At 38.8% G+C, this 27559-nt stretch overlaps 1 protein-coding gene across 8 annotated transcripts; it reads left to right on the top strand.

Annotated features, from left to right (window-relative positions):
- The first annotated feature begins 114 nt into the window (after positions 1-114).
- On the top strand, positions 115-27559 carry SLC25A27 (solute carrier family 25 member 27). 8 transcript variants are annotated; one of them, XR_006780400.2, is made up of 9 exons: positions 115-490; positions 2990-3181; positions 4948-5032; positions 8446-8568; positions 10848-10960; positions 14537-14621; positions 16912-17004; positions 17251-17739; positions 23428-24562. XR_006780400.2 is itself a non-coding variant. In XM_087857052.1 (9 exons), exons 1-9 carry the CDS (start codon positions 385-387, stop codon positions 27451-27453), a joined length of 969 nt encoding a protein of 322 aa, XP_087713178.1. In that variant the 5' UTR covers positions 115-384; the 3' UTR covers positions 27454-27559. The 8 variants fall into 8 exon arrangements, 6 of the variants coding, with proteins under 6 accessions (XP_087713178.1, XP_045657737.1, XP_045657728.1 ...); XR_006780401.2 differs by lacking the exon at positions 23428-24562 and adding an exon at positions 23077-23095; XM_087857052.1 differs by lacking the exon at positions 23428-24562 and adding an exon at positions 27385-27559 and having other exon boundaries at positions 17637-17739.

Here is a 27559-nt window from a genome sequence, read left to right as displayed (position 1 = left end):
GGGCTGGACCAAACTGGTGCGGGCGCGTAGGGGTGGAAGGCGGGAGAGAACTTGCTCTGTTGCCATGGAGACCGGGGCCCGCGGCGCCGAGTAAGCCTCGCTCACGGCCAATCAGAGAATGGCGCCCAAGAGGCGCGCAGCCCGGCGGACTACATTTCCCAGAAGCCTTGTGGGCTTTCGCGCTGTTGTTCTGCTCTCAGTCCGGTGGAGCTCTCCAGCCCGGGGCTGCGAGGAAGGCTGTAGGTTCGCGAGGCTGCCTCGCTGAGCCGAGCGAGGGAAATGGTCCCCGCTCCGCCACTCGCCGGTTGAGGACGGGCCGCCCTGGCAGAGTGGCAGGCCAGCCGCGGCGCTAAAGGGTGTCCTGTCGTCCCGTCTTGCTGCTGAATGTCGGTTCCAGAGGATGAGGAGAGGCTTTTGCCGCTTGCCCAGAGATGGCCCCGAGCGAGCAAGTTCCTCCTGTCGGGCTGCGCGGCTACCGTGGCCGAGCTAGGTACCCGGCCACCCCCCTCCTGGGCCTCCCCCGGGACTCGTCGAGGTGCCGCTCTGGGGGGTGGGGGTGAGGGCACCGGCGGGCAGCTTCGGCCCCCCGGGGTGTGCGGCCCGCTAGGTTGCGCCCTCTTCTTGCACACCTGCCTGGCCGTTGTGGCAGGGCGGGGACAAGGCCGGCTTTGCGAGGAGGCGGCCCTGGAGGTCACTAAGGTCTTTTCCTTCCCATTTCGTCTCTCTCCATCAGAGGTGTGCTGTTGTGTCTGAATGTCTACGCTTGGAAGCTTCAAGAGCTGTCATCCTCTCTAGGAATCATTTTCCCTTCCGTGAGGATGACCTTTTAAAAACACAACCCACTCTTCATCCTTGAGATAATGTCTCTGATTTATAGTCTTACATAGCCTCATCATATCATTGTCTTTTGTAGACTCGTAGGACTTAAGTTATTAACCTGTGACTTATTGAACATCTTCTCCACATCTGCCAGTTGTCCTCCCTGAGTTTAACTCATCTATACAGTGTCTACCTTTCAGGGTTCTGAGAAGTAGCAAATATATAAATGCTAAATCCAAGGCGGGGCACTCATTAATTGCAACATTGTTATAATTACTACAATATTAGACTGTGGGGATAGTGCTTAAAAGACCCAGCCCCGACCTTTCTTACAGGCGGGTGGGGAGATATGCAGAGACTGACAGTTACATTGTGCTACTTATTATAATGAAAGTATTAAAAAACATAGGACCATAGAGGTTGGACAGTTACGTATGCATAAGAAAGTCAGAGAAAACGCGAGGCCACCTAGGGAGAATGATGATGCCCTTGCTTGAGCAGGTGGTGTTCCTTCCAATGATTTTGTGAGCAGAGTGACTGTGTGTTCCCTGTGTATTTTAAGATTACCCTCTCATTTTCTTGCCTGTTGGAAAACAAAACAAGCAACAGCTTTGGTGTGTTATCATTAGGAAATGTTACTGTGTCGTCGTCTAAAATGAATTTATTTTGTATTTTCAGCAGAGCCAGCACAGGATCTGTTGTTTTGCCCTTTGTGCTCTTCCACTCTTGCCCTTTGGACCCTCTGTTTTTCCTCTCTCTCTTCTTCTAAAGCTGATGGGGAAAATTTTTGTTATTCACTGTTTTTACTGAAATACGATTCATCAACTTTTTAAAAATTAGATATTTCCAAGTTTTTTTTTTTAACTTGATTGTTTCCCCCCTGTGGTCACAGAAACAATGGCAAAGAAACATTGCTTTTGTTAAAGGTTTGTAGAGAATGGTGTGGGGGCAGGGGATGGGAAGCTAGGAAATAAAAATATGGGATGGTTTTGAGTACAAAACACTTTAGAATTAGAACCTGAAACATTATTTAAGTAACCGGTAAGTAAGCCAGAATTATTTCGAGAGGCATAACCCATGTTATTATAGAGGACCTGTATCTTAAGTCTTTTCAGGGTTCATATGTTAATAAAGCATTGTTTAAATTCTCTACATGCAAACTACTTCTGTTTTAGGGGAACTATCAGCAAGATATTTTTTCCAAAGATCAGTGGTAAGATTTAATATTCTCTTCCCCCTACTCTGTTTTCTCTTGGAAAAAGCATAACTATGATTTTGTATCAGACGGTGGACATTGAAAAGACTCATGTAATGTCAATAATGTTCATGAACTTACCTGAATCTGGTTGCTTCAGTTATTTGGAACATTATGAGTATGAAGTTATGAGCTTGATCTTTCTAATGTGGGCCAGTTAGCTTCACTGTTTCAAGGTAAAATGTATTCTTCAATTCAATACCTTGAATTCAAAATGTAATCATTAGAAAAATTTTTTTCAAGTACAATTGGTACTCAAAAGGAGGCCACACATAAAACTTAGTACTGGAAAAACAACTCAATATGTGCCTTAATTGAAAGTATATTGAGCATGCTGCCCTTGTATAAACTCCATGTTACCTCTTCTGTATCTCAAACTTCAGGTCAGTGAATATCACCCATGAAATTACAGAATTTAGCTTCACCTGCATTTATTGTGAACCTATCAGAAGTAGTATTCTAAAAGCCACATTGGGTCTTAATCGTGGTTGCAGTCAAGGGGGCATCACAGACTATGGATATCTGAAATTATTCCCATTGGAAAGCAAAAATTAAGGACTAAACTAGATTTTAGGCTGAAATTTCTGAGTAAAAAGAATCCAAGTCTTGTCACTTTTTTTTTTTCTTGATGACCTGGGGGTGGGGGTGCTCTGAGACAGTGATTCTTAAATTAGGGAGTACATTAGAACCAACTGATTTCTAAGCCCCCATCAACCTACTCTGAATCCATAGGTATGGAGCTAGGAAATAAATAAGTTTTAACAATTTCCCTAGCTGATTCTGATGTATTCTAAAATTTGAGAACCACTGATCTTGTGGTGATTAAAATATTAGTCCTGTGACTTTAGAATTTTAGAATTTTTGTTTGTTTCTCTGAATGTTACGGGTTTCCCCCTCATTTTGTTTTTTTGTTAGCAACCTTTCCTCTCGACCTCACAAAAACTCGACTCCAAATGCAAGGAGAGGCTGCCCTTGCTCGGTTGGGAGACAGTGGAAGAGAATCTGCTCCCTATAGGGGCATGGTGCGCACAGCCCTAGGGATTGTTCAAGAAGAAGGCTTTCTAAAGCTTTGGCAAGGAGTGACACCTGCCATTTACAGACACATAGGTATTTATCTTGATTCCAGCTGGTAAGTTTGTTATGAGTTGTGTGTCCTCTGCTTTTGTGTTGAGCTGTGCTCAACACCCAGTAGTTTCTTTTCTGCTAATGTGATAAATGAATATATATTCTCTTAAGAAGAAAATTAACCACTGATTGTTATTAAGGAATGATTGCCTTAAATTTTTAGAATGCATATAGAAGCATTTAGGGATGAACTGTCATGATGTCTGTAATGTACTTCAAAATAATTAAGCAGAAAAATAATCAAATATGGCAAAAAATGTTAGCAAACGATACATCTCAAGGATACAGAAGGAGTTATTTGTTCTACTCTGCATGTTTGAATTTTTTAAGAAAAAATGAGTGATATTTTGTCTCCACTTAAGAAACTTTAAAACACAAAATTTAAATTTTTCACGTTCTTTGAAAATTAAAATATATTTGACCAAAATGCCAAATCTCACTAGTCTCTGTCCCATGCACTACAGACTAGGCAATGTTGAATGGGAACAGGGATGACTGATCCAATTCTGGCAACTGAGTGATTGCAGTGCAGCTGATTTTCGCCTCAGTTCCCAAGGCTACCTACCCACCCATGTGGGCCTTTAGTGACTCTTAAAAGGAAATATTTGCAACTGTGCCATAGCCAGTGAGAATACTTTTCTACTCTGCTTCTCAAGTGGCACTCAGAAAGATAGTCGTTGTTGAGTTTTCAGCTTGTGGACAGGAGAATATAAACTTTGCTTCAAAAGGAGGTAGGGCAGGTGCCGCATTCTTCTCTATGTTCATAATATTTCTGCAAGTACGTAGGGACCCTTGACCAGAAAAGTGTCCAGTACTAATACTTACCAGCTTATGATTTTTAAAGCTTCAGTTCTTGAGATGAGTAAGTTAGAGTGTCTACACCGAGAGTTTTCCAGAAGTGTGTGTAGAGACTATTGCTGTTTTGGTGCTTTGTATATTTGTGAATATGTTAAAATATTTTATCAGCCTTCCTGAAATATCAAGAAAAGTGCTCTCTATGAATACCATTACTGATTTTAATGATTTTTTATTTTCTAATCTTTTTTAAAAATATTTTCTCCTTTGCTTCCTATTATTGTTTTGAGTTTCACTTCTTTTCATTTTTATTTTGTGGACCATCATATATGGCTTTACAGTTAAGATTCATTTCATATATTTGACAGCTGACTGAAAAAGTTACCCCAATATAATAAATTATCCAGTAAAGTTATGCATGTTTATTAAATGAAAATGCCAGCTGTGTACCAAGCTCTGTATTTGGGTACATAGAGTAATGAAAACACACAAAACCTGCCCTGAAAAGCTCATGGTCTGATGGAAAGATGAGCAACAAAATCAGGTTAATCTCCAGTTAATGTGATAAATGTCATATATGATGTAAGCCTGGGTAGTTCTGGGGAAACAGAGGAGAAGCATGGCAGGTGCAGTGGCAGGCTAGAACACTGGAGGTTGGAGAGCACTTTTTAGAAAACATGTTCTTTGAATTGAGTCTTGGAGGACTAGGAGGAGTTAGCAAAGCAGACAAGGGAGAATCCATTCAAGAAAGATCAGACAGCATGTGAGAAGGCCTGAGGCTTAAGAAGGCATGCCACCTTCCGAGAAGCATCAAGAAAAGCCCACGTGTTGGAAGCATAGTGTGCATGAGAGAACAACACAGCTAGAGAGATCGACTGGCCCAGGTCAAAATGCCCACTTGTTTTATTAAACGTCTCTCTGAATTCACCTTTTAAATGATCCATCCTACACAGTGTACTCCGGAGGTCGCATGGTCACTTATGAACATCTTCGTGAAGTTGTATTTGGCAAAAGTGAAGATAAGCATTATCCCCTTTGGTAAGTTTTGTTTTGAAAATAACATATACTATTGACCCTAAGGCTCTAATGTGTATCCGTTAGATTTGTATAAAATTGTGTATTTGTACCAAAATTGCCTCAAGTTATAGGCTTAAAATAATAAATAATTACAAGTAAATCCAAATAAGAGAGCATTTGCTGCACATTGTATACAAACATACAGGTGCGTATGTATATGAAATTTTGCATATAAATTAATGTTTTAATATTAAAAGAATTCCTTTTTTTAAAAAAGATTTTATATTTTTATCAAAGAGAGAGAGAGCTAGTGCACAAGCAGGGGGAGGGACAAAAGGAGGGAGAGCAGGCTCCTGGCTGAGCCCGCTGCAGGACTCGATCCCAGGACCCTGGGATCATGACCTGAGCCGAAGGCAGAAGCTTAACCAGCTGAGCCACCCAGGCATCCCAATATTAAAAGAATTCTTACAGAGCACCTTCTTTATGCCTCTTTCTATGGAGAGACGAGCTTTTGAGCCATACAGAGATAGGCTCAAATTCCTGCTCTACTAGTATAGATGTAATCTGGTTAAGCTACTTTACCGTTTTGATCTTCAGTTTTCTTAGCTGTAGAAGTAATACCTACCATCAGGCTTTTATTTTTGTAGGATTAGATGAGATATTGAATGTAAGTGCATATCACTTATAAAAGAAACAAAAATAGGTTATTATAAATAATATACATAGAACTCCTACAAATAAATGGAAAATATATAAAAACACCAAGAAAATAGGGAAAGGATACCAACAGACAAAATTCACAAAAGAAAAAATATAAATGTTCATTAAACATGTAAAAATGTTCAACCTCACCAGTAATCAGGGCAACTAATTAAAACTATCTTTTAGCCATTAAACTGTTAACAGGAATGTAAGTTACTATATAGTCTTTTTGGAGAATAGAGTATGTTAAAATGTTTAAATGTGTAATCTTTTGACCCAGCAACACTTCCTTTATGGTATAATCACATTCAGAAATACTTGTACATATGCATAAACACACAGCCCCCCCCACACACAGATATTGGCTGTAGCAGTGCTGATATAGTAACTTTTTTTTAAAAAGTAAATAACTATCAGTTGGGAAGTAGTTAGATAAGTTTTGATAAGTTTATACAGGGAAGCATAATAACACAACTTTGAAAGAATGAGGTAGGTTTTATATGGCTAACCTATAAGGATGTTTATCATATCTTGCTGGACTAAAAAAAACCTAAGTCACAACTATAAGAAAATGGCAATAAGCAGAATTTCACCTTTCAGGCAAACTTTCTAGGCTCTGTTTTTGTTTGTTTGTTAAATTATAATGCATTGAGCTATACTAATTGCTTTCCCAGAATTAACGATGAAATAAATTAACAATCCTTGCATTCTGTTAATTCCCCCCAGAAGAGAAATGTATAGATAAGGGGTTCAAAGGAAATATTTCACTATGAAGTCAACTCTCAGGGTAGATGGGCTTGATGTCTTTTGACCCAGTCAGAACAACTCAGTCAATAGGTATTTATTGAATGGTCGTGGTGTGCCAGTCCTGTACTTACTACTGAGGCTATGGTAATGAAAAAGATAGTCCCTGCCATCACTGAGCACACAGTAATAGATGCTTAAACAATGAGAATTATGTCACAGTTGCTGAGGAGGCAGTGTTATGAGATTCTCAAAGAGAAAAAAACAGTGCTGTGTTCATCATCGTGAGACCAGGCCCTCTCCTAGGCTGCTGTTATTGGTGGAGATTGATACAAGTTCTATGGAAAACAATTTGCAGGGCCTATCCAATGTCATGTAATCGCTCAGATTGCTTAGTTAAAAGTTAAGCTGTCTAAATAAATTGTGGTATGTCCATAAAATAGAATGCTATGAAACAATTTTTTTAAGATGAGGCAGCTCTATATGAACTGATAACTTTTGAGATATGTTATTAGGAAAAATATATCTTAAAGGACATTATTAGGGAAAAATTGAGGTGTGGAACAGTATACAATCTAGCATTCTACATTTGTGATTTTTTTTTTAAGATTTTATTTGTTTATTTTAGAGAGAGTGCAGGTGGGGGAAGAGGAGGGCAGAGGGAGAGGGAAAGAATCCCAAGTAGACCCTGAGCCGAGCACGGAGCCTGACGTGGGGCTTGATCCCACCACCCCGATATCACGACTCTGAGATCATGACCCGAGCAGAAACCAAGAGCTGGTGGCTCAGTCTATAAACTGAAAATCAGTCGGTTGAGCCACCCAGGCACCCCTACATTTGTGCTTTTAAAAAGGAGTATTAATACATATACGTTTGTGTGTACACAAACTATCAATTATTACTTAGTGCATAAGACTGTGTGGTCTGCACTCAGACTTTCTGCTGTTATAGCTTGGCTGTACCACCCAGTAGTTGTGTGATTTGAGCTGTCCTTTAAGTGCTTTTATGCCACAGTTTCCTTATCTGTAAAGAGGATTTTACAGTAGTATGAATAACATAGGGTTGATATAAAAATTAAATGATGTTTTTAAAATGCTTGAACAGGGCCTGACGTAATAAGCACTCAGTGAATGTATTATTATTATGTGCAGGAAATCATAAGAAACTAGTAATTGTGGTTGCTTCAGAGGAAGGGAACTGATAATAGGGACCCTATTTTTACTCTATACCCATTTGTAATTCTTCAAATATTGTTTTAGAGTAAAAGGAAAGAAATGATCCCCTTTCTTCTAAGAAAAGGTAAAAGATGATCAGAGCCTGTTCTGAGACACAAGTAGCTGGAATGGAGAGGAGGGGATGGATTTAAAGCATGTTTAAGTATAGCAGTCTAGACTTGATCACTGTTGGCTTTGGGAGGTGAGGAGAAGAAAGAGTCAAGAGGCAGAGAGAGTTTCTTCAAAGAGAAGGAAGTTCTCAACCCTCCCTTTAGTTTGTAAAACTACTTAAATAGTAGTTTACGAAATCTGACTTACCAGCTTTTGTCTGTTAGACTGATTACATCTGTGTTGTTTTTGTTCCCCCGTGGTCAGGATTAAACTACAATTAAATGGTCAGTTCAGATATTTATAACTTCGAAGCAACTGCTCTTCCTTTGAATTTCAGGCCATAGAAGGCCCCTGAAGCCAGATTTGAATTTCAGGCCATAGAAGGCCCCTGAAGCCAGATTTGAATTTCAGGCCATAGAAGGCCCCTGAAGCCAGATTTGAATTTCAGGCCATAGAAGGCCCCTGAAACCAGATTTGAATTTCACCTCCTTATAGTTCTTTAACAGTAAAGAGAAACCATCTACTTTCCTCTGTGATTTGTATGTCCATCCTTTTCCTCACTTTGTCTTAAATCGCAGGGGCTGGACCAGCTTGGCACTATTCACTACAAAGTTTGCAAAATTAACAGAAACTATTAAAAAATGTATCTCCTTTTGTAATTAGGAAATCAGTAATTGGAGGTATGATGGCTGGTGTTGTTGGCCAATTTTTAGCCAACCCAACTGATCTAGTGAAGGTTCAGATGCAAATGGAAGGAAAAAGGAAACTTGAAGGAAAACCTTTGAGGTAAGTTCTCCAATTAACTGATTCTGTTCCTTTCCCCTGTCATAGTTTGAACATGTACCTACGGATTTATGCATTTTTATAATCCGACATTCAGTGAAGACATTAATTCTGACTCTTTCAACTTGGAAGATGTATTCATTAAGAGGAGGGTTAACATGGATCTTCTCATTGCATGATAAGGCGTACGTGTTCTCTACCAGAAAAACTATATGTGCGCTTAGCCGTTGCTGCTTTTCCCAGCCAAGTCAGCTTAGATTTGTCCGATTACAGCTTGATATAGAGTCTGATCACTAAAATTTGCAGTTTGCAAATTAAATCCCAATTTTGCCACTGTGGCTCAGTGCTGTAGCAGTCACTCGGCACTCCTACTCTCTTTATCTTTAAAAGGCACTGTTCAGAAGGTTTGCATGACAGCCTGCCTGGGCTCTTCCATGGCTAAAAGCTTGGTTCCCTTCCCTTTATCCCTGAAAGAATGAAAATAGAAAGATTGACCTTGCAAGTTCTTCCCACTTCCCTGTCTAATCCCATTCCTCCTCTTTTCCCCAAGTTTAAGGAAGTTTTTTATTATGCCTTTGTGATATAAAATTCTCCCACTGCATCACTCTACATTATTGTAGTCTGCCTTTCTTCAAAGGACTTCATGTTCAATAATTTATTAAAATACCACTTAACCTGTTTCTCTGGGAAAGGGACAAAATCTTAGAGATTGATAGACCTGCCAGAAAAGAGAAAAGTGCAGAACACCTTGGGCTGTGTATGAAGATGTCTGCTCCCCTGAACACTGCAGGTCTGTGGCTGGGCCGGAGGTGAAGAAGGGTTTGGGAACTCCTGTGGGAGCCCACCACTGACGCTGACCACTGCTCTTCACTGTGCTGCCCCTCTGGCTGGCTCAGTGGAAGTTGAGTTGGACTTGGCAGTCCAGGCCCCCCTTGAGCCTTCCAAACAGAGAGAACACCCACCACAGAGGAGAAAAGGGTACAACTCTGACTTAACCAAGTAGTTTACAGAATCCCAGGACCCATTTTGTCATCTTGTAACAACTTCTACTTAATTACTAAGGAGCAGGAAGAAGTGATGTTGCTGTGGTTGGCTATATGGAGAGAACTATTGGGAGCCAGAGAAATCTGAGTTTTTAACTAATCTTGTCAATTTTTTCCCCTTCCTTTGTCTCCACTGTTGGAAATTTTGGGTTTGATATAGTAGTAAAAAACATTCCCTGTTGTTGTAAAGAACATCAACCTTGGGGTCAGACAACCCGGGATTCGTATCCAGCCTTTAGCACATTTTAGCTCTGACCCTAGTCAAGTTCCTTAACTGCTCTAAGCCTTAGTTTCCTCAGATGGAAATTGGAATGTAAATTCACACTTCATAGAGTTTTCAGGAATAAAATTTAGTTTATGTATATAAAAAGTCTTGTGCTTAATAAGTGCACAACAGATTTTAACTACAATGACCATCATTTGTGAGTATAACGTCCCATGTAGTATTATAACAATTATGCATGCCCAATAAATATGTCATATTATCTTTTTGGTGAGACTTAGGGAATGTAGTGCCTAAGTAAAAGCCACTTAGCTGGTAAGTGGTAAAGGTAGCATTGGACTCCAAGTATTTCTGACTATATAAAACCCAGACTATTATTTTATAACAGAGGTTTCCAGATTTGATTCATGGTTCAGCACCATTTTTCACCTGTGTACCAAAAAAATGAACAAAATCAGGATAGGATAGTAAATTTTTATAAGCCAAAACAGTATTCAATTTTAGGAATTTCTTTTTTTTTTTTTTTTTTTTTAAAGATTTTATTTATTTATTTGACAGAGATAGAGACAGCCAGCGAGAGAGGGAACACAAGCAGGGGGAGTGGGAGAGGAAGAAGCAGGCTCACAGCGGAGGAGCCTGATGTGGGGCTCCATCCCAGAAAGCCGGGATCACGCCCTGAGCCGAAGGCAGGCGCTTAACCGCTGTGCCACCCAGGCGCCCCCAATTTTAGGAATTTCTATTATGAGATTGCCCTCCCTACTCTTTGGACTAAAAATATCATTTCTTTTATGAGAATATGTGAGGATTGATTTTTTTAAAATTTCTAACAATTTTATGTTATTTTTCTAACAATTTCCTAACAATTTCTAACAATTATGTTATTTTCTAACAATTTTATGTTATATATCTAAAATATTATTTTACTCCAAATTATAACAGCTATAGGTGAAGTTTATCCTGTTGCATTCCAGAGAAATGCATAGAATTTTCACATTTCATCATTATTTTTCTTTTAGATTTCGTGGTGTGCATCACGCATTTGCAAAAATCTTATCTGAAGGAGGAATTCGTGGGCTTTGGGCAGGCTGGGTACCCAATATACAGAGAGCAGCATTGGTGAATATGGGAGGTAATAGAAACTTTATTGAACTCTGAGAAGTCCTTAACTACCTTCATCATTGTAATGATAAGCACTGACATCAGGAAAAATGAACAAATTTATTTTATTATTTTTAGTAATATACATTGGCAACAGTCTTCTTTTAAGTTGTAGCACCTAAATTGAATATTTTGTCTAGAGTATTTTCACTTTTCTCCATGGTGATCTATGAAAAGGATTTCCTAAAACTAGCAAATTGTGACAATAAGAAGATAGGACTAAACTATTTTTAAAGTCTCCTGTCTACCCACACCCTCCTCCAAGATCCAAACTGGCACATGTAACCATGTGACAATCATTATATCCAGAATGTACTACTCTTTCCCCCAACTTGTGCAGCAGGCATCCCAGACTGGAAACCTGAACATTTCCTTAACTCATCCTGTCCCTCACCTCCCATAGTCAGTCACTAACTGCTTCTATCTTTTTTTTTTTTTTAAGATTTTATTTATTTGTCAGAGAGAGAGGGCGAGCACACAAGCAGGGGGAGTGGCAGGCAGAACAGGCAGAGGGAGAAACAGGCTCCCTGCTGAGCAGGGAGCCCAATGCAGGACTCAATCCTAGGACACTGGGGATCATGACCTGAGCTGAAGGCTTAACTGACTGAGCCACCCAGGCATCCCTTGCTTTTGTCTTCTAAATATTTCTTTAAAGTATACCCTCTGCAATACCTGCCACCTTAGTGTCCTTAAAACAACCATTTTTACAATTCTCACCATCTAGGCCACACAGCTAGGGCACTGCCATAGCCATCAGGCTAGTCTCCTCTTCTGTCCTCAAATTTATACCCAGTTCCCAGAGGGAATTATCTAAAACACAGATCTGAACATGTTACTGGGACCCTTAGAACATTTTACTGGCTTCTCATCACTCACAGAAGAAAATGTAAATTTTGTAACATAATATAGAAGGTCTGCACAATCCAACTGGTGCCTTCAGGGAATTGAGCAATTCATTGATTCGGGCGTAAAGAGTGAAGCAGAGAGTCAGAGCTAGACGGTTCCACTGCCTGTGCATACCACACTGCTCTTCACCTCCTACTTTCTGTTCTCCTCCCTCTTCTTCTAGTTTCCTTCTGCAGATCTTTTAGTACTCCACTGAAATGTCTCTCTACCTTGTATTTTTCCTGAACCCCACAACCACCCTTCCCTAGCCATGTTGTGTAGATACCCTTTTATGAGTTTCTCTAGTTCCCAGTGCTTACCTCTCTGATCACTTGTACCTCATTCCATTGCTTTCTACTGTGTGTCCGTCTCCTCTGCTAGATAATGAGTCTCCTGAAGGCAAGGACGTGTTATTATATCATTATTTTCCTAGTCCCTTATGTAGCCAGTAGACATTTGATGAACGAATTAATGAATGAAAGGATTGTTTCTAAGACCAAAATTATGATTCTAGGAAATGAATGGATGGCCTTTTTGAGGGTTATAGTAACATATCACTTAAACCTCAAAGGAAATAAATCTATTTTTTATTTTGCTGTTCCAGTCCATCCATGGCTACTGCATCATATTGGTGGCTATATTCGTTATCAGGAGTCTTTGCTGGTTGTAGTTCCTCAGTTTAATGCTTCAAAAATCTGTTGTAGCTCAGATTGCTCTTCCAGCTTCCAGCTATTTACTCAGAATGGCATTTGGGTTATCTGCAATATATCACTTTGTGTCCAAACCAAACTCATTCATCAAACTACTTCCTTCTCCATTCCTCCCAACCTCAAAATATGATATCACCTTCTCACTTGAACAATACAGAAACCTAGGCGTGAGTTTTGTCTCTTTCCTTTCACTTACTCCTTATAGCCAATCAGTCACCAAGTCCAACCACTTCTGTCTCCTAGCTGTATCTCACATCCATCCACTTATTTTCGTCCCTGGAGCCACTCCTTTGTCCAAGTATTATTTACCCTCTTCTACTGGATCACTACAAAAGCCTCCAAACTAATCGTCCCATATCTACCTCATGGCCATTTTGTCTCACCAATCATTGGAAACTGCTCTGATCAAGGTCACCACTCCATCATCTACCTTAAAACATTTTAAATTAGTCAGCTCTCATTTTCACCATCTCCAAAAATGGCAGCTCTGCCCTTCAAACTGTTTAAGCCCAAAGTCTTGTAGGTATCTTTGATTCCTTTCTTTCCCTCTCTATTTAATTTGGTGATTCTGCCTTCAAAACATATCTAGAATCTGACCAGTGCTCCACAACTCCTTTACCTAAACTATCATCATCTCTCACCAGAATAAATGCAATAGTCTCATCTCTAATCTGTCTTGGCTCCCTGTAGTCTAGTCACAGCAGAACAGCCAGAGTATCTGTGTAAATAGTAACCCAGAGTCGTCACTGCTCTGCTCAAAATCTTTCCTTGGCTTCTGTTGCTCTCCATCTTCTGGACTCTGCTACTTCTCCGACCCTTGCTTACTCTGCTCCTGTTAGACCAGTATTCTTACTGTTCCTCTAACATACCAAGCTGACTTTTGCCTCAGGGATATAATACATATGTTGTTTTTCCTGGGACACTTTCTCTTAGATAGCAACAAGGTTTATTTTCTCATGTTTCCGTTAGGTCTCTGCTTAGATATTATTAAGAAGGCTTCCCTTTAAAATTCATATACGTCATTCTTCTCCGCCTTCTGATATTCTTATCCCCTTTCTTTGCCTTATTTGTCTTCAGAGCAGTTATAACTATCTGAAATGCCGTGGTTTACTTATTTGCTTACTGTCTCATCCCTCAACAAAGAATGAGGATTTTGTTCAGGTTTGTCCATGGCTCTTTCCCCAGCACCTAGAGTAATGCCCACTACCACGGTAGACACTCACATATTTCGTGAATGATCAAACGCATCCGGCCATTCTTACGTCTTTATAATTCACTTCCTGTACTTCACTGTACGTAGTCTTTATAAAACTCCAGTGTTGTAATATATCAGTGCCCTGTTTAAAACTCTTCAACAGCCCTTCATTGTCATTATACAAAAATACAAAAAGCTTAATGTAGAATAATGGTCAGGACCTTTTATTTATAAGTGACAGAATTTCAACTCAACCTATTTAGGATTAAAAAAGGAATTTATCATCTCAAATACTAAGAAGTCCAGGGGTTGAGCTGACGTTAGACATAGCTGGATTCAGATGTTCAAAAGATATAATTGAGTGTCTGTCTCTTTTCTTCTTTTCCCTTCCCTCCAGCTGTAGGTCACTTTCCTGTGCTTGAGAATGATAATGGTATCTTTCATCCTTGTACACATTCCTGCCCCAAGCCTAACCTATTCTTTTTTTTCTTGAGAGATAGGGTGTGTGTGAGCAGGGGGACGAGAGGGGCAAAGGGGGAGGGAGGGAGAGAGAGAATCTTAAGCAGGCTCCATGCTCAGCATGGAACCCAAAATAGGGCTCGACCTCATGACCCTGAGATCATGACCTGAGCCAAAATCAAGAGTTGGAGGCTTAACTGACTGAGCCACAAGGCATCCTAAGCCTAACATATTCTTAACATAAAAGACATTCATTGGCAAATGATTATTTCAGCCTTCTTTTTCTTTTTATTGCCAGATTTAACCACTTATGATACAGTGAAACACTATTTGGTACTGAATACACCACTTGAGGACAATATCATGACTCATGGTCTATCGAGGTAAGTGATTATTTTAGTTTGGATTATTTTCTTTATCACTTTTCTTCCATATTTGGCATAAATTCAAACCTTTTGTCTTTTTTGATTGAGAATCTAGTGGTATTACCCTTAGAGAAACGTGATGTACATTTAAAAAGAACAATTTTCTTAAAATTTTTGCAGTTGCAATGGAGAAGAGAGAGAAATTACAGAATGGCTCATATTAAACTATCCCAAATATTTGCAGCTCGATGGGACCCTCCTGGGGTCAGATTCTGTTGATCAATTCTCCAGTTCAGTTCCGCAGATATGTTTGAGCATCCTCAATACATTATTCTCTTTTCGTATTTACATGTTAAAGAAGTCTAGCCAGATTGCACTGTATCCTTAGGTGTTGGTTAAGAGGTTTCTGTGTGAATATATTAAGGTATTAATATACCAATGGTATTAAACTTTCAAAGAATCTGAACTAATAGGCAAGAATATAAAAGGAGCAGCCGTGTATACCTACTGGAATGTATATGCTGAAACAAGAGCTCTTTCTACATAGACCATGCCTGTGATGTAGGCAGAGACCCAAGGATGTTATATGCACTGTTGGGTCATTTGCCGTATTTCTAAAGTAATTTTCTCCTTTGAATTATAAATCCTGACCTGAAAGAGGCAGACAGAGTCTGGGTTCTTTCTGCTACAGCAGTTTAGAGTAAGAGAGAGTATGAAGATTCCTAAGGCAGCTTCAACTCCCCTGCCATAGGGCCTTCGGAGACTTCAAAAGCCTTGGCACAGAAGTCAGTCGTCCTTATCTTTGTGAGGTATTTGATGTCCCAGAAGGACCTTAAAGTTTTCCATAATTTTCCTTTCCAGCTTTTCATTAGCCAAACATAAGCTGTTATTCAGGCTGCCTTGATCCCAGTCTGCAGATTCAGCCTCTGGGATGCAGGACTTCATTCTCCGTGACTCAGGTCAACCACCACTTTTCTCGTCATAGGTCTTGTGGAAAAGTTTACAGCAGTTCGTGGGTTTTCAGTTTATGGAAATTCATGCTCTGTGTTGCCTCTCATGCCCACAAGTACAATGAACGGCTAGTGATTTCTTAACTTTTTAGTCACTCATTTACAGAATCGTGATTGAATCGGCCGTAGGTTGATCAGAGCCATTTTGTCTGTTCTGAGTAATTGACAAGCCTTTTTCAAGAAGAAGCGATTAACCTTCTTGGACAAAGGGAGAAGGGATAACAGAAACTCATTAGACCTTATGCCTGAGCATAGACTGAAGGAAAAACAGACATTTTCCAATGAGATGGGGGTGTAGGCGTGGAGGTGTTGCATAGGGTGGTAAATACAGAGCTACACTTAGTTACACTGTTAGAGCATAATGGGTGAAGAGAGATGAGATCTTGGAGTAATATGTATGACAGCCAGTATATGAGCTAAGTCAGGTAATAGGGGATGAGTCTTAGATGGCTTTAAGTAGGGAAAAATGACATAACTGGACTTGTATTTTAGATCCCTTAGGATGGGCAGAAGAAGGTAAGATTATATTAAAATGGAATAGCTTAGTGGAGTGAGGCTTAAACAGTGGTCAAAGTGATTTTTCTGTTAAATATTAACCAAATTAGGTGGTTCCCCTGCCCCAGATCCTCTCAGTGACTTCCGTGCACAGCTAGAATAAAAATCACACTCCTTCGATAGCTTTCATGGGCTGATCTCTGCCTGCTTCTTTGGTCTTTCATCTGGCTGGACTGACTTCTTCAGGATGCTGTGGCCATGTCGACTGCTTTCTCTCTCTCCAGCCCACCAAGGCCATTTCTGACTCAAGGCTTTTTCTGGGCTGTTCCTCTGGCCTGCAACATTCTTCCTCCATGTCTTTACATCATTGCTCCTCATTGTTCTGCTGTCACTCAAGAGCCTCTCCACGATGGCCCATCACCCAGTTATGCCCTATCATGCTGTGCCATTTTATTTTGTTCATAGCACTTATCGGCATCTGAAATTATTCATTTCTTCTCTTGTCTCTTCCCAAGTAAGGGCCTCAGGGACAGGATCGTGTGTGTCCTCTTCACTGCCTAGAAGAGTGCCTGCCACCAGTAGGTGCTCAACGTATATTTGTTGACTGGACATTCTTGTTAGTTTTTATTTTTTCTACCTCTTGAATGATTTCATTAAGCATTGATTTTCAGCAAAATAAGATTATTATGAAGAATAACACAATAATATATTTAGTATTCTTTCTAAATATCAAATTTCCTTTTCTTAAAATTTAGAAACCACTATATTTGTTATCCTTCAAATTCATTTATTTTTATTTATAGTTTATGTTCTGGACTGGTAGCTTCCATTCTGGGAACACCTGCTGATGTCATCAAAAGCCGAATAATGAATCAACCACGAGATAAACAAGGAAGGTAGATAGAAAGTCTTCACTCTCCATGTGTTCAAATGTCTGTAATAATAATGTTCCTTAAAGATGTTTCCTTGTATTTATTCTTGATAGAAATGTATTTGTGTGATCATGTGTTCAACCAGCAAACTGTTTTTATGTAATTACCTGCTCTTTGATGGAAAAGTATTGTGCATTTGGGGAATAAGCTAATTTAATGATCATATTATTTAGACACAAGGTATTTATTGTGATTTTATTGTTTTCAAAGAGTTTATGAAAATATACTCTGCTGAGAATTTACAGAGCACTTTCTTCAGAAGCTTATGACTTACAGGTAACATGGAGAATTTGATTTGATATAAAACAGTATGTTCTCTCTGGAAAGAGATCAGGTGGAGTGAATTCTAAGTATAACACTAAGGGTGGGATGAATCCGAAGAGTCAACCTTAGACACCTAAAGAAATTGTCTTTAAACTCGAAAGAGGTGATTTATATATACTGAACCACAAATATTATTTGTTCTAAACTAGCAGAAGATGTTTAAGTAAGTTTCCTTATAGTAAGTTTCCTTAGATTATTTTTTAATTTATGTTTTATTTATACATCTATTTACACACAAGAAATTTTGCAAAACTGTCTTCTTTCCTTTTTAGGGGACTTTTGTATAAATCATCAACTGACTGCTTGATTCAGGCTGTTCAAGGAGAAGGATTCATGAGTCTATATAAAGGCTTTTTACCATCTTGGCTGAGAATGGTAACGTCAGGTTTTTCCTTCCTTTGTTTTTGTTTTCTTGGTACTTAAATTGCTTTTAATCTGTAAATATTTTCCCCTTTCTCTTTTGGTTTTTAGCATGGCTCTGCCCCCAAACACAATTCTTTCTCTCTTTTTTGTCTTTCTCTCTCTCTCTCTCTTTTTTTTTACCTCTCCTCAGAGTCCTATTACCTTCCTTGCTGAATTAAAGTAAAATAATTCAGTTACATCTAGAAATGAATAGGTTGCCATTCTGTTGTTATAAAGCCAGGGGATAGGGTTTTCTACAATGTAAAACCTTTAGTAGTCCATTTAGCCAAATTACTGTAAGTTTGGGACAGGTATAAAGATTTTATACTAGAGGCTGTTCCTATGAAAATGTTACCATTTCAAACAAAATTTGTTACTTTGCTAGCAAATGTGGCATTATCCATTAATACTTATTACCACCAAGTTCAGCTTAGTAAGAAAGCAAGAAAGCATTATGTCATTTTTATTTGATCTGGATATTATTTTTACTGAGGTAAACTAAGATGTGGAATTAGTCTTATTCAAGTAACACAACATATAATAAAAACAAGGTACTCAGGTATTTTGTAAGTTAGAACGTATTTGAAAGAATACATGAGCCATGGATTTGGAAATTCAAACAATCAACACTTTGCACAATATAATAATATTAATTGAACACCTACTCCGTGCAAAGCCCTGTACTCAGTGCTGGTTTGGGGATGAACAGAAGAGTCTCAACCCCTGCTGTAGTGCTGGAGCTTCTAGTTTAGGGAAGGCCAAACACTGAATAAAAAATTAGAAGTGACGAGTGGTAAAGGAAAAGTGCATGATGCTATGAAAATATATAGCAAGTACATACAGCATAAGCTTGGAGATTAGGAACACCTCCCTGGAGAATGGACTTTCAAACTGAGTTCTGAAGAATGAGTAGGACTCAGCCAGATAAAAGGAGCAGAAAAAACATTCTGGGTAGAGGGACTAGTTGGAGAACATGATGAGTTCAGGTAATTGAAGGAAACCCAGCAGGCCAAGGCATGGAGACATGGATGAGAAGGGCACAGGATGAGGCCAGAGAGAGGGGCAGAGGCCAGTTTGGGAAGGGCAGTAAGACCCATGAGAGTGAGGGGCACTGGCCTGATGATATGCTTGTTTTTATAAAGATCATTCCGGCTGCCATGTGGGCTGGGGAAAGGCTTGGAGTAGTGGTAGATGAGACATGATAATAGCTTGCACGATAGTATGACAATGGGGACAGAAAAAGATTCAAAAAATAATTTAGGAGATAGCAAGGAGCTAGAACTGTGACTGGATGGGGAGGGGCAAATGGTCAGAGAAGACAAGGAAAGTTGGGCTTCATTCCCAGATTCCCAAATTGAGCAACAGATGATGTAATTTCCTAACATGGGGATCATTTGTCGGGAAGATTCTGTGGTAGAATAGCAAGCCCCGTTCTAGATTTGTTAAGTTTTGGGTATTCATAGGACATCTAAGAACGGATGTCTAGATGGCTCTTCATATATTGATCTGCATCTTACAGAGCATATGGGGATGGAGATTTAGAGGTGACCACTGTCTACATAGAGATGGGAATTGAAGTTCGGGGAATAAATGACATCACCAAGCAATAGTGGGCATCTATTAACGTGAAGTTAATACCAAAGCCCTTAGCAAGATCTGATACAAAAGTGTACCCGAGTGTAAAACCTTATTTTGATTGTCTTGATTATACCTTGAAATTATCTCAAATCTGTGGATATTTCTTAATGGAAAGGAAGATTCTGATTTGGCCTGCATGAAGCAGGCACTATCATAAGGACTGGTGGCACTAAGGAGTAAGATGTTTATTTTTTTGCATGAGAGCAGCTTATATTGTGTTGGAGAAGATAGACATGTAAGTAGTTAAAATTTCAGAAATAATAAAGCCAATATTATTAAATCACTTGGCATTAGCACCAACACTGCTAATCATATTCATGGCTTAACTCACTGAATTCTCCCAACAATCTCTTCAGTAGGTTATTATCATATCTCTTTTATAGAGGAGGAACAAAAGCTTTAAAGAGTCTAAATAACTAGGCCAGGTTAGGTGGTTATTATTTAATGGAGTCAGGGAATCAGACCCAGGAAGTTTGACTCCAGAGGACATGGTCTTACCAAGCAGGTTGTATTAGTGCTCTACTCGAGGTATGAGCAAAACGTGGTAAGAACATGGATAGTAAAGTAAAAAATGGCTTTAACTGTTTGGGAAATCCCAAAGTCTTTCACAGAGATGATATCTGATCTGAGCTTTGAAAGATCAGTAGACGTTTAACAAGAACGGCATATGGGAGCGAAATGAGCATAGGCTTCAAGTCATGTGTGGACCCAGTAGGTTTGGACGACTCCAGAAAATTCAGTGTAGCTGGAGAACAGGTCCTCAGAGGGGACGTGGTGGGGCAGAATTCTAGAGAAATACTTAAGGACCAGATTAGGACCTTGTAGGGGCAAGTTTGGTGGTTTAGGTGGAACCCTGGAGTAAGCAAGCAGCCATTTAATCATGAGAGCAAAGTACTAAGGTTTGTTTGGGGATGGGATTACTTTGGCAGCAATATAAAAAATACACTGAAAGCTAGAACCCAAGAAAAGAAGTTTTGGAAAGTTTTGGTCTAGCCTGGAGATGATTGTAAAAATGGAGAGAAGGCAGATTCTAGGGCCATTTATGGTTAACTCCACAGGATTTAATAATTGACTCTCTCTAGAAGGTGGGGGAGGGAAGGAAGGAAATGGGACCTTTATATTTCTAGTGCGGGAGACTATAAGGATGGTGAGACCATTGATGAAAAACAGATTCGGGGTCAGGAGGTGTGAGGGCAGGGAGAATAAGACAAAGGAACACTGAGACCATTTGATCTAACCCATTCTCTTTATTCATGAGACTCAGGAAGTATCAATGAGAAAAAAGAGTACTTCATGTATGATAGACACTGTGCTAAGCTCTTTACACACATTATTTGTTTTTAAGTCTTATAAGAACCTAGTAAAACAGGTGGTGTTATCCTCATTTTTCAGATGAGAAAAACATGGCTCCAAGTATAAGAAACTTGCTCAAGTTCATATAGCTGGTATGTGGCAGAGCTGGGAACTGACCGCAGGTCTGTTCGGTTCTTAAACCCATGCTCCTAACTAATACAATATATGGAGTGTCTCGAGATCCTGCAGCTAGCTGTAGAAGTTGTCAGGAGAACGAGACAGTATGTAGTGATAAAGAGATGTGACTTTACAGAAAGGCTGGCTAACCACCGAAGGTCACCAGGGTGGCACTGCCTTGTTGATCTGCCACAGTGCATGACCCTGAGCTTAAAAGCTGACTCATGAGCACTTCCAAGTAAATTGGCCTTGCAAATACAGATTCGCCCTCAACTGAACTCACTGAAACCGATGATCAGACCACAGTATTGGCTCATTCACATTGAGAAACACGCTTGGCAAGTGATCCAGATATTGAAGTCCTCTGAATAGTCCTCCTAAATGTAAGCCACATGCGAAGGCAAGTTATAATCAGAAGGTTTCTTACTAAACACAGAATAATAACAGGAAGAGCTTATTCGTAATCTTAGTATTTAAGAATACCCGAGAGCCCTTATGTTTAGCCCCACAGTAAAAGGCACAGAAGACTCTGTTTTTCCAGCAGTTATGACAACAGGCAGACCAGAGCAGACAACACAGGCTCATATACACTTGCACTATTTACAGTGGTCTAACTACGCTAGTGAAGAAAGAACAAGTACATGCCCTACCCTCATGTGCTCCCGCACAAAGGCTCAGTATATGCCACTTGTGTACTACCCCTGTTACTGGCTATATGATCTCCCTGTTTAACTTCTATTCATAACCCAGCTAAACTCAAGCCCAGTCCCTTCCACTAGGTGAAGGTAGTGCAACCTTGCTTTGCTCAGTCACTGGTTAATATTTACTTCATTTGCATACAGAAGTCTGAGTACCAGAGCAGCTAGGAACGATTACATAATCCACTCCTAACTAAGACCTCTGTTCCTTGATCTGATTGCAGTTATATCATTGGCTCACGTCATTTTTGCTGTCACAAGAATATGAAATCATTACAGCTTCACAGTCTTTATTTTGTCCATGTCTCCATTATATTTAGCTAACCAAGATGCGTTCTCCTAAATCCACTGGTAAAGTCTCAGTCTCCCAATATAACATGCTCATATTTCCAAGCACAGGATATAAATACTGCTTTGCAAACACTCTAACCAAATACATTTTATATTCTAATAGCTCAAGCTTCTTTTTTGATTCTAGTATGATAGTTTCTCTCTGATCGGTATTACCTGTCACCTATGAACCAAACCAGACAGGAACTGGATCCAAGATACCCTTTCTCTGATTACTTCCAGTGTTTCCTGTGATTTCCTTCTGTGTCTTTGATGTTTTTACCTTCTGTTGTTGAGAAACCCTCACCCTTATAATTCCTTTTGATGCAGTTACACCTTTTTTCAAGTTAGTCAAGTCTCTCTGAGCTGGAAACTCTTTTTTCTATTTAATGTGAAATTTTATATCTATTTTGTGATATATCAGGTGTTGAGCTTACGATTTAACTCTCAAAGGATAATCTTTCATTTTCACTTTCAAGTTCTTAACTGTCTCCTTGGCACGTTCCATAGACAAACTACACATAGAGGAGCCCGGCCTAGATTTCAGGCATGCCGGGTCCCAGTCTCTTAGCCAGGAAGGGTTCAGTAGAAGGAACCCTGGGATGGAAGCCAGAAGCCTGTACTCTAGCTCCACAACATGTTAATAGCTTTTTGATTGTTAAGCCTCAGTGTCCTCATCTGTAAAACAGGGATATCATCACCTTTCCTTTCTACTGTAAATTGTTCAGAGAAATCTATGAGAAATAAGACATGAAAATACTTTGTCAATTATAAAGTGCTCTATAAAGGTGAAATACCGAAATATTTGTTTTCAGCCTACGTGGATTCAAAATGACTTTGTCATTCAAAGATGTATATGCATAAATGTAAAATATTCATAATCACTTTGAAATATGCACTAACTTCTTTGGTTAATCTTTCAGACCCCTTGGTCACTGGTGTTCTGGCTTACTTATGAAAAAATCAGAGAGATGAGTGGAGTCAGTCCATTTTAAGCCCTTAAAGATACAGTGTTCAGTACCATTGAAATATGGGCATCTACAACACACACCCCTATTATTTCTACCTCTTTAGGAAGACACCTTACTCCACAGAGACTGTGATTTATAGGGGGCAGCACTTTATTTTTCTCTGGAAACCCAAGTTCTCTTTGACTCCTCTTTTTGTTCAAAAGCAATCTGGTTGGATTACACAAGGCCACCCAATGAGACCCAGCACAGAATTTTCAAGATTTGAATCCTGAGCACTTATCTTGGGCGAGAAGATTTGACCTTTGAGATGCTATTCTATGCTGAGGAGCCTACTTAGAGAAGTGCCGAAAGGGAGACAGCATCTCAGACCTGAAGTAGACAATAGGAATCTGGAAGAATACATACATACATAGTGATTCAGAAATATATTTAAACTGTTGTCAGTATTTTCAATTGAAATTTGATGATTCCTTTTTCTGTTGTTAAAGTGAACATACTGTAAATTAAAAGGAGGTGAATGAAAATTCATGAATAAACATTTTGAATTTCCCTAGTGGTGAAGGAAGTTGATGTACCTTTTCTTGCCAAGAGGACGAAAAACATCAAGTTGAGATGATGTTTGGATTTCAAGGACAGAAGGTTCTTCCTGTCAGTGTCCCATCTTTAGTTACATCTGTATTATTGGCTAGCACTCCACCGCACACGCTAAGGACTTCCCGACAGCCACAGACTGAGTCTTGACGAACACAGAGAAGAGTGTTTGCTTTGTTACATATGCCATTGCAACTAGTGTTTGCTGCTAGCCCCCAAGAATCTTGATATATAAAAAATGCAGCTTGTTTGATTAAATCTTAGGAGGGTAGGTCCTTTTCATAAGGCAACTTGTTATTATCAGCCTTTCAGTGGTGTTTCAAAAGCAAAGCTGAGATGAAGTCAGCCAATTCAGACAGGCGTTCTTTCTCATCTCTCCTTCCCTAACACTAAGGGTGGGAGAGAGAGAGAACTCAGAAATCACACTGAAGCTGTCTCTAGCCTGAATCTTACCCAGTTTTGACAAGGCTGCCTGCCTAAATAGTGATAAGTATAAACTGTCTATGGTATACATTTATGTCTCCAATCATTGAATCAAATCCCTTATCTTATTTTAGGAAGGTGAGAGATTTCTTCAGATTGACCTATATGCCACCTGTTCCCCCAGCCTCAGACAGTGGGCATTTCTGGAGGGATGGATACAGTTGTGGGTAGAGGCTGTAACTGTCAACATAGGAAAACTCAAAAAGCTTAGACCCAAGAAACACCTTGGAGTTAACCAAACCGAGTTAGTTATGGACATAGATGATGTTGAACAAAAAAAGTTTACAAGTGCTCTGTGGTTGCACTAATGTATAATCACTGCCATTTAAAGGGGGAAGTATACTTTAAAATATATTTTAATGTGATGTGCTAATATGCAGTGGCTTATTGTTTTTCTATGACATTTTCAGAATGTGGAGTTTAATCAAAATTTGTTGGTGGTCTACTTTTCCATTGCATCTGTCAATCTGTATTGAATTGAGTTGTTAAATATATTTAAAATAATATTATGTACTTAAATTCCCAGGTGTTCTGCATTGGGACCACTTTTGGGAACTCTCTGGGTTTTCATGTTTTATAACTTTTAAAATTAAGTAAAGACTGGATCAAAATATACCAACTGGACCATGAAAAAATTTATTTCGCTTTATTCTCTGAAGGGCATGGAGTGAAAACACTGCTTTAAGTACTGAGACTGTTCCTTGATATCTGGATTCACCATGAATAATTGGAATTTTTTAACCTGAAGTGACTCCTTGGGATCATCTGGTTTAACCCTTTCATTTTACATGTTATGAAACAGAAGCCCGGAGAAGTACAGCTGCTTATGCTCATGGGTTACTTCACAGCAGAGCCTGGATAAAAATATAGATTTCCTAATTATTATTATAATTTGCAGTTATTATATACTAATTAGGTACACATCTAATCAATACTTTATGTTATCTTCACAACAGCCCAGTCCAGTGCTCTTGAATCTTCCAAAAACAGATTTTTCTTTATGGCATTTTTCTGTCTTATACATTTTAAATAAATCTGAATTGTCTTTAACACAAATTTTAGAATGGAGTTACCATGCCTTAGCTTGAACATTAAGAACCCCCACCATCTGACCAAATCCTTTATATCTAACACATATGTCTCTTCACATTTCATATTTTTCCAGTGAAGTCATATTCATTAATGTGTCTTGGAATTTGGCTTTATCTTTACCAACTTGAAATCATCTTGATCCTCTTCAAAATAATCCACAATAAATAAAAAGGAATAAAAATTTCAGTAATTTTGTGTTCATACTAAAACACCCATTTCAATCTCACTTGCTGATTATACTACTACTGTAGGTGGTATTTATCCTCACTATTGAATACCTAGCATTTAAGTTTGTTTTGCTTAGCTTCCACATTTTTCTCTTCCCAAATGATTTTTCCTCGCTGAAAAATAGTTATTTTTAGTTATATACAATCGTTTTTTATATGTATAAGTGAATTAACATATATACCTAAATAGAGATAACATTTCTTAAATTTGCTTTTAGTAAGGAATAAAGTATTTTTATCAAGTGTTCCAAGTCCTAGTTCATTATAAGCCAGTAGTGGTAGGACCATGTCTTATTTTTATATAAATCTTTACTCTCATTAGTAGCATTTCTTTGCTGTTAGACACTCAACAAAAATTGATTACAACTATATATAACATAAATCAATTAATTTTGTCTTCATTATTTTAAGAATCTATCCTAGACTAGTCTGAAATTTCTTTCACTTTGCTAAGAAAAAAAAGAAGGAAATAATTCAGGGAGGTTTTAAATGTAAAAAAAAAATGCTGTTCTATCATCTTCACCTTTTTAAGCACAACCCTTTATTTACAACTGAAATAGTTTACATGTTCTCCTTGTTAATGAAAACAGATTCCCTCAGAACCTCCACTGGGGAAAAAAAATGTGTATTTTATTTTAATACATGATGGTTAAAAAATTGATGGGAGGTAATCAATTCTTTTCTCCCCAATTAAACCATTGGGGTTTACCAAACAAATGATCACCAAACAAATATATATTATTACTAAATGCCAGGCAATCTGGTGGGCAGATTGACCATGAATTCTAAAGAACATTATCCAATTTGGGTTCTACTTATGACAAAGATAACTATGAGCAAGTCCTTTCATTTCTCTTGATTTCCATTTCTTTATATGATGAAGGGACTGAACTCTAGAATCTTCTAGAATCTTAACTTGCATATACTTGAAGGTGGGCATTATACTGATGTCATGGGGAGAAAACAACAACAGGATTTTTAAAAATTTGTGGGGATTTGCTTTTTCCTGGATTTGATTAACTTCTCATATTTCAAACTTGGTTAAGGTTTATTCAAGCCTTAAAGTATAATACAAACTTTTTATATGGGTGGCCTGTTTCACGAGAAAATCCTCCTCACAGAGTGGCAGAGTCCTCTTCGTTCAGGCAACTCTGCACGTTACCCTACGTTATTACCTTCAACTGCTCCTCATACACAATAAAAATGAAAATATTTAATGCCACGTCCAAGACCCTCTCCTTCTGACTCCAAGCCATTTTCCTAGCCTTTGTATTTCACTACATACCTGCACTTGACCTCCTTGCAAATGCATTGCTCCACTTTTTTCTCTGGAGACGCTCTTCACTTGGCTGCTTTTCATGCAGTGTTCCTGCTGAGCTCCCCGCCTAATTCTGCGCCCATCACTACCCCCCATTCATGCTCATTTGGGGTTAAAGCCTACTTTAATATCTAGAATTATCTCTGAAGACTCCCACACTTTAGACACCTCTGTGCTCCTGCTGCTTCCCCGACTGAGGATATGTGTCTGTATACACAGATTTATGCCTGCTTCTCCTATACAGAACGAATTGTTTGCAAGCAAGGACCTTGTAATACATCTCTGATTCCCTTAAAACTTCAAATAGAAGCCACTCAGAAGGTATTTGTTGCATTCAGAGATTTTGGGGGGTGGGTGGAGAGAGAAAAACATTTATGCACGCACCATAAAGTCATATGTTGTTTTTCTCCTACCTTCAGAATAATTATGTTGGGTCAGTAACACATGACTTCATAAGATTCTTTAATATTAACTGCTTAACTGCATTTTCAAAAGATCGTGTGTGTTTAAACATTTGTAATTGTTCTAATGTTTAAGAAGTATTCAACAGTTTAATAGCTATTCCACAAAAAAAAAATGAGAATTTAATAGTTTAATACAAAATATATGGTTGGTTAATAGTTAATGATGTGACCAGTTTATATTATTCTTCCTTTTACAGTGTGTATGGAAATTATATCACTAGTTTGGCCTTCAATGGTAGCATACAAATACACATTTACCCACTCAAGTGTTACATTATTTCTGAATCTTGAAGAATACATGATTATGTTTCTCTCCCCGTACTTTACCCCCAACAGGCTGCTGTGATTGCCAACAGCAGCAGGAGCCACTTTGAAGGTTTGATAAAAGCAGACGAAGATGCTTAAAGATGTCTGTTTGCTGAAAATATCTGGTAACAAACAGGAATATATGTGAGTAAATATAGTGCATTATTCTGATTTTTAAAAATAAATGTTTTAAAATGCTGATTGG

The sequence above is a fragment of the Ursus americanus genome, chromosome 29, assembly GCF_024610735.1.
Source record: "Ursus americanus isolate L20-20 chromosome 29, mUrsAme1.1.p, whole genome shotgun sequence".
In the NCBI taxonomy this organism is placed as follows: domain Eukaryota; kingdom Metazoa; phylum Chordata; class Mammalia; order Carnivora; family Ursidae; genus Ursus; species Ursus americanus.
Note: the sequence above shows the minus strand (reverse complement) of the source record. Positions and strands in the feature narration are given on the sequence as shown.

Coding starts and splice junctions, on each gene's coding strand:
- SLC25A27 (XM_045801763.2), top strand. CDS start 385: ATGTCGGTTCCAGAGGATGAGGAGAGGCTTTTGCCGCTTGCCCAGAGA. Junction 14,622..16,911: donor ATGACTCATGGTCTATCGAG/GTAAGTGATTAT, acceptor TTTTATTTATAG/TTTATGTTCTGGACTGGTAG. Junction 17,740..22,825: donor TACCATCTTGGCTGAGAATG/GTAACGTCAGGT, acceptor TTAATCTTTCAG/ACCCCTTGGTCACTGGTGTT.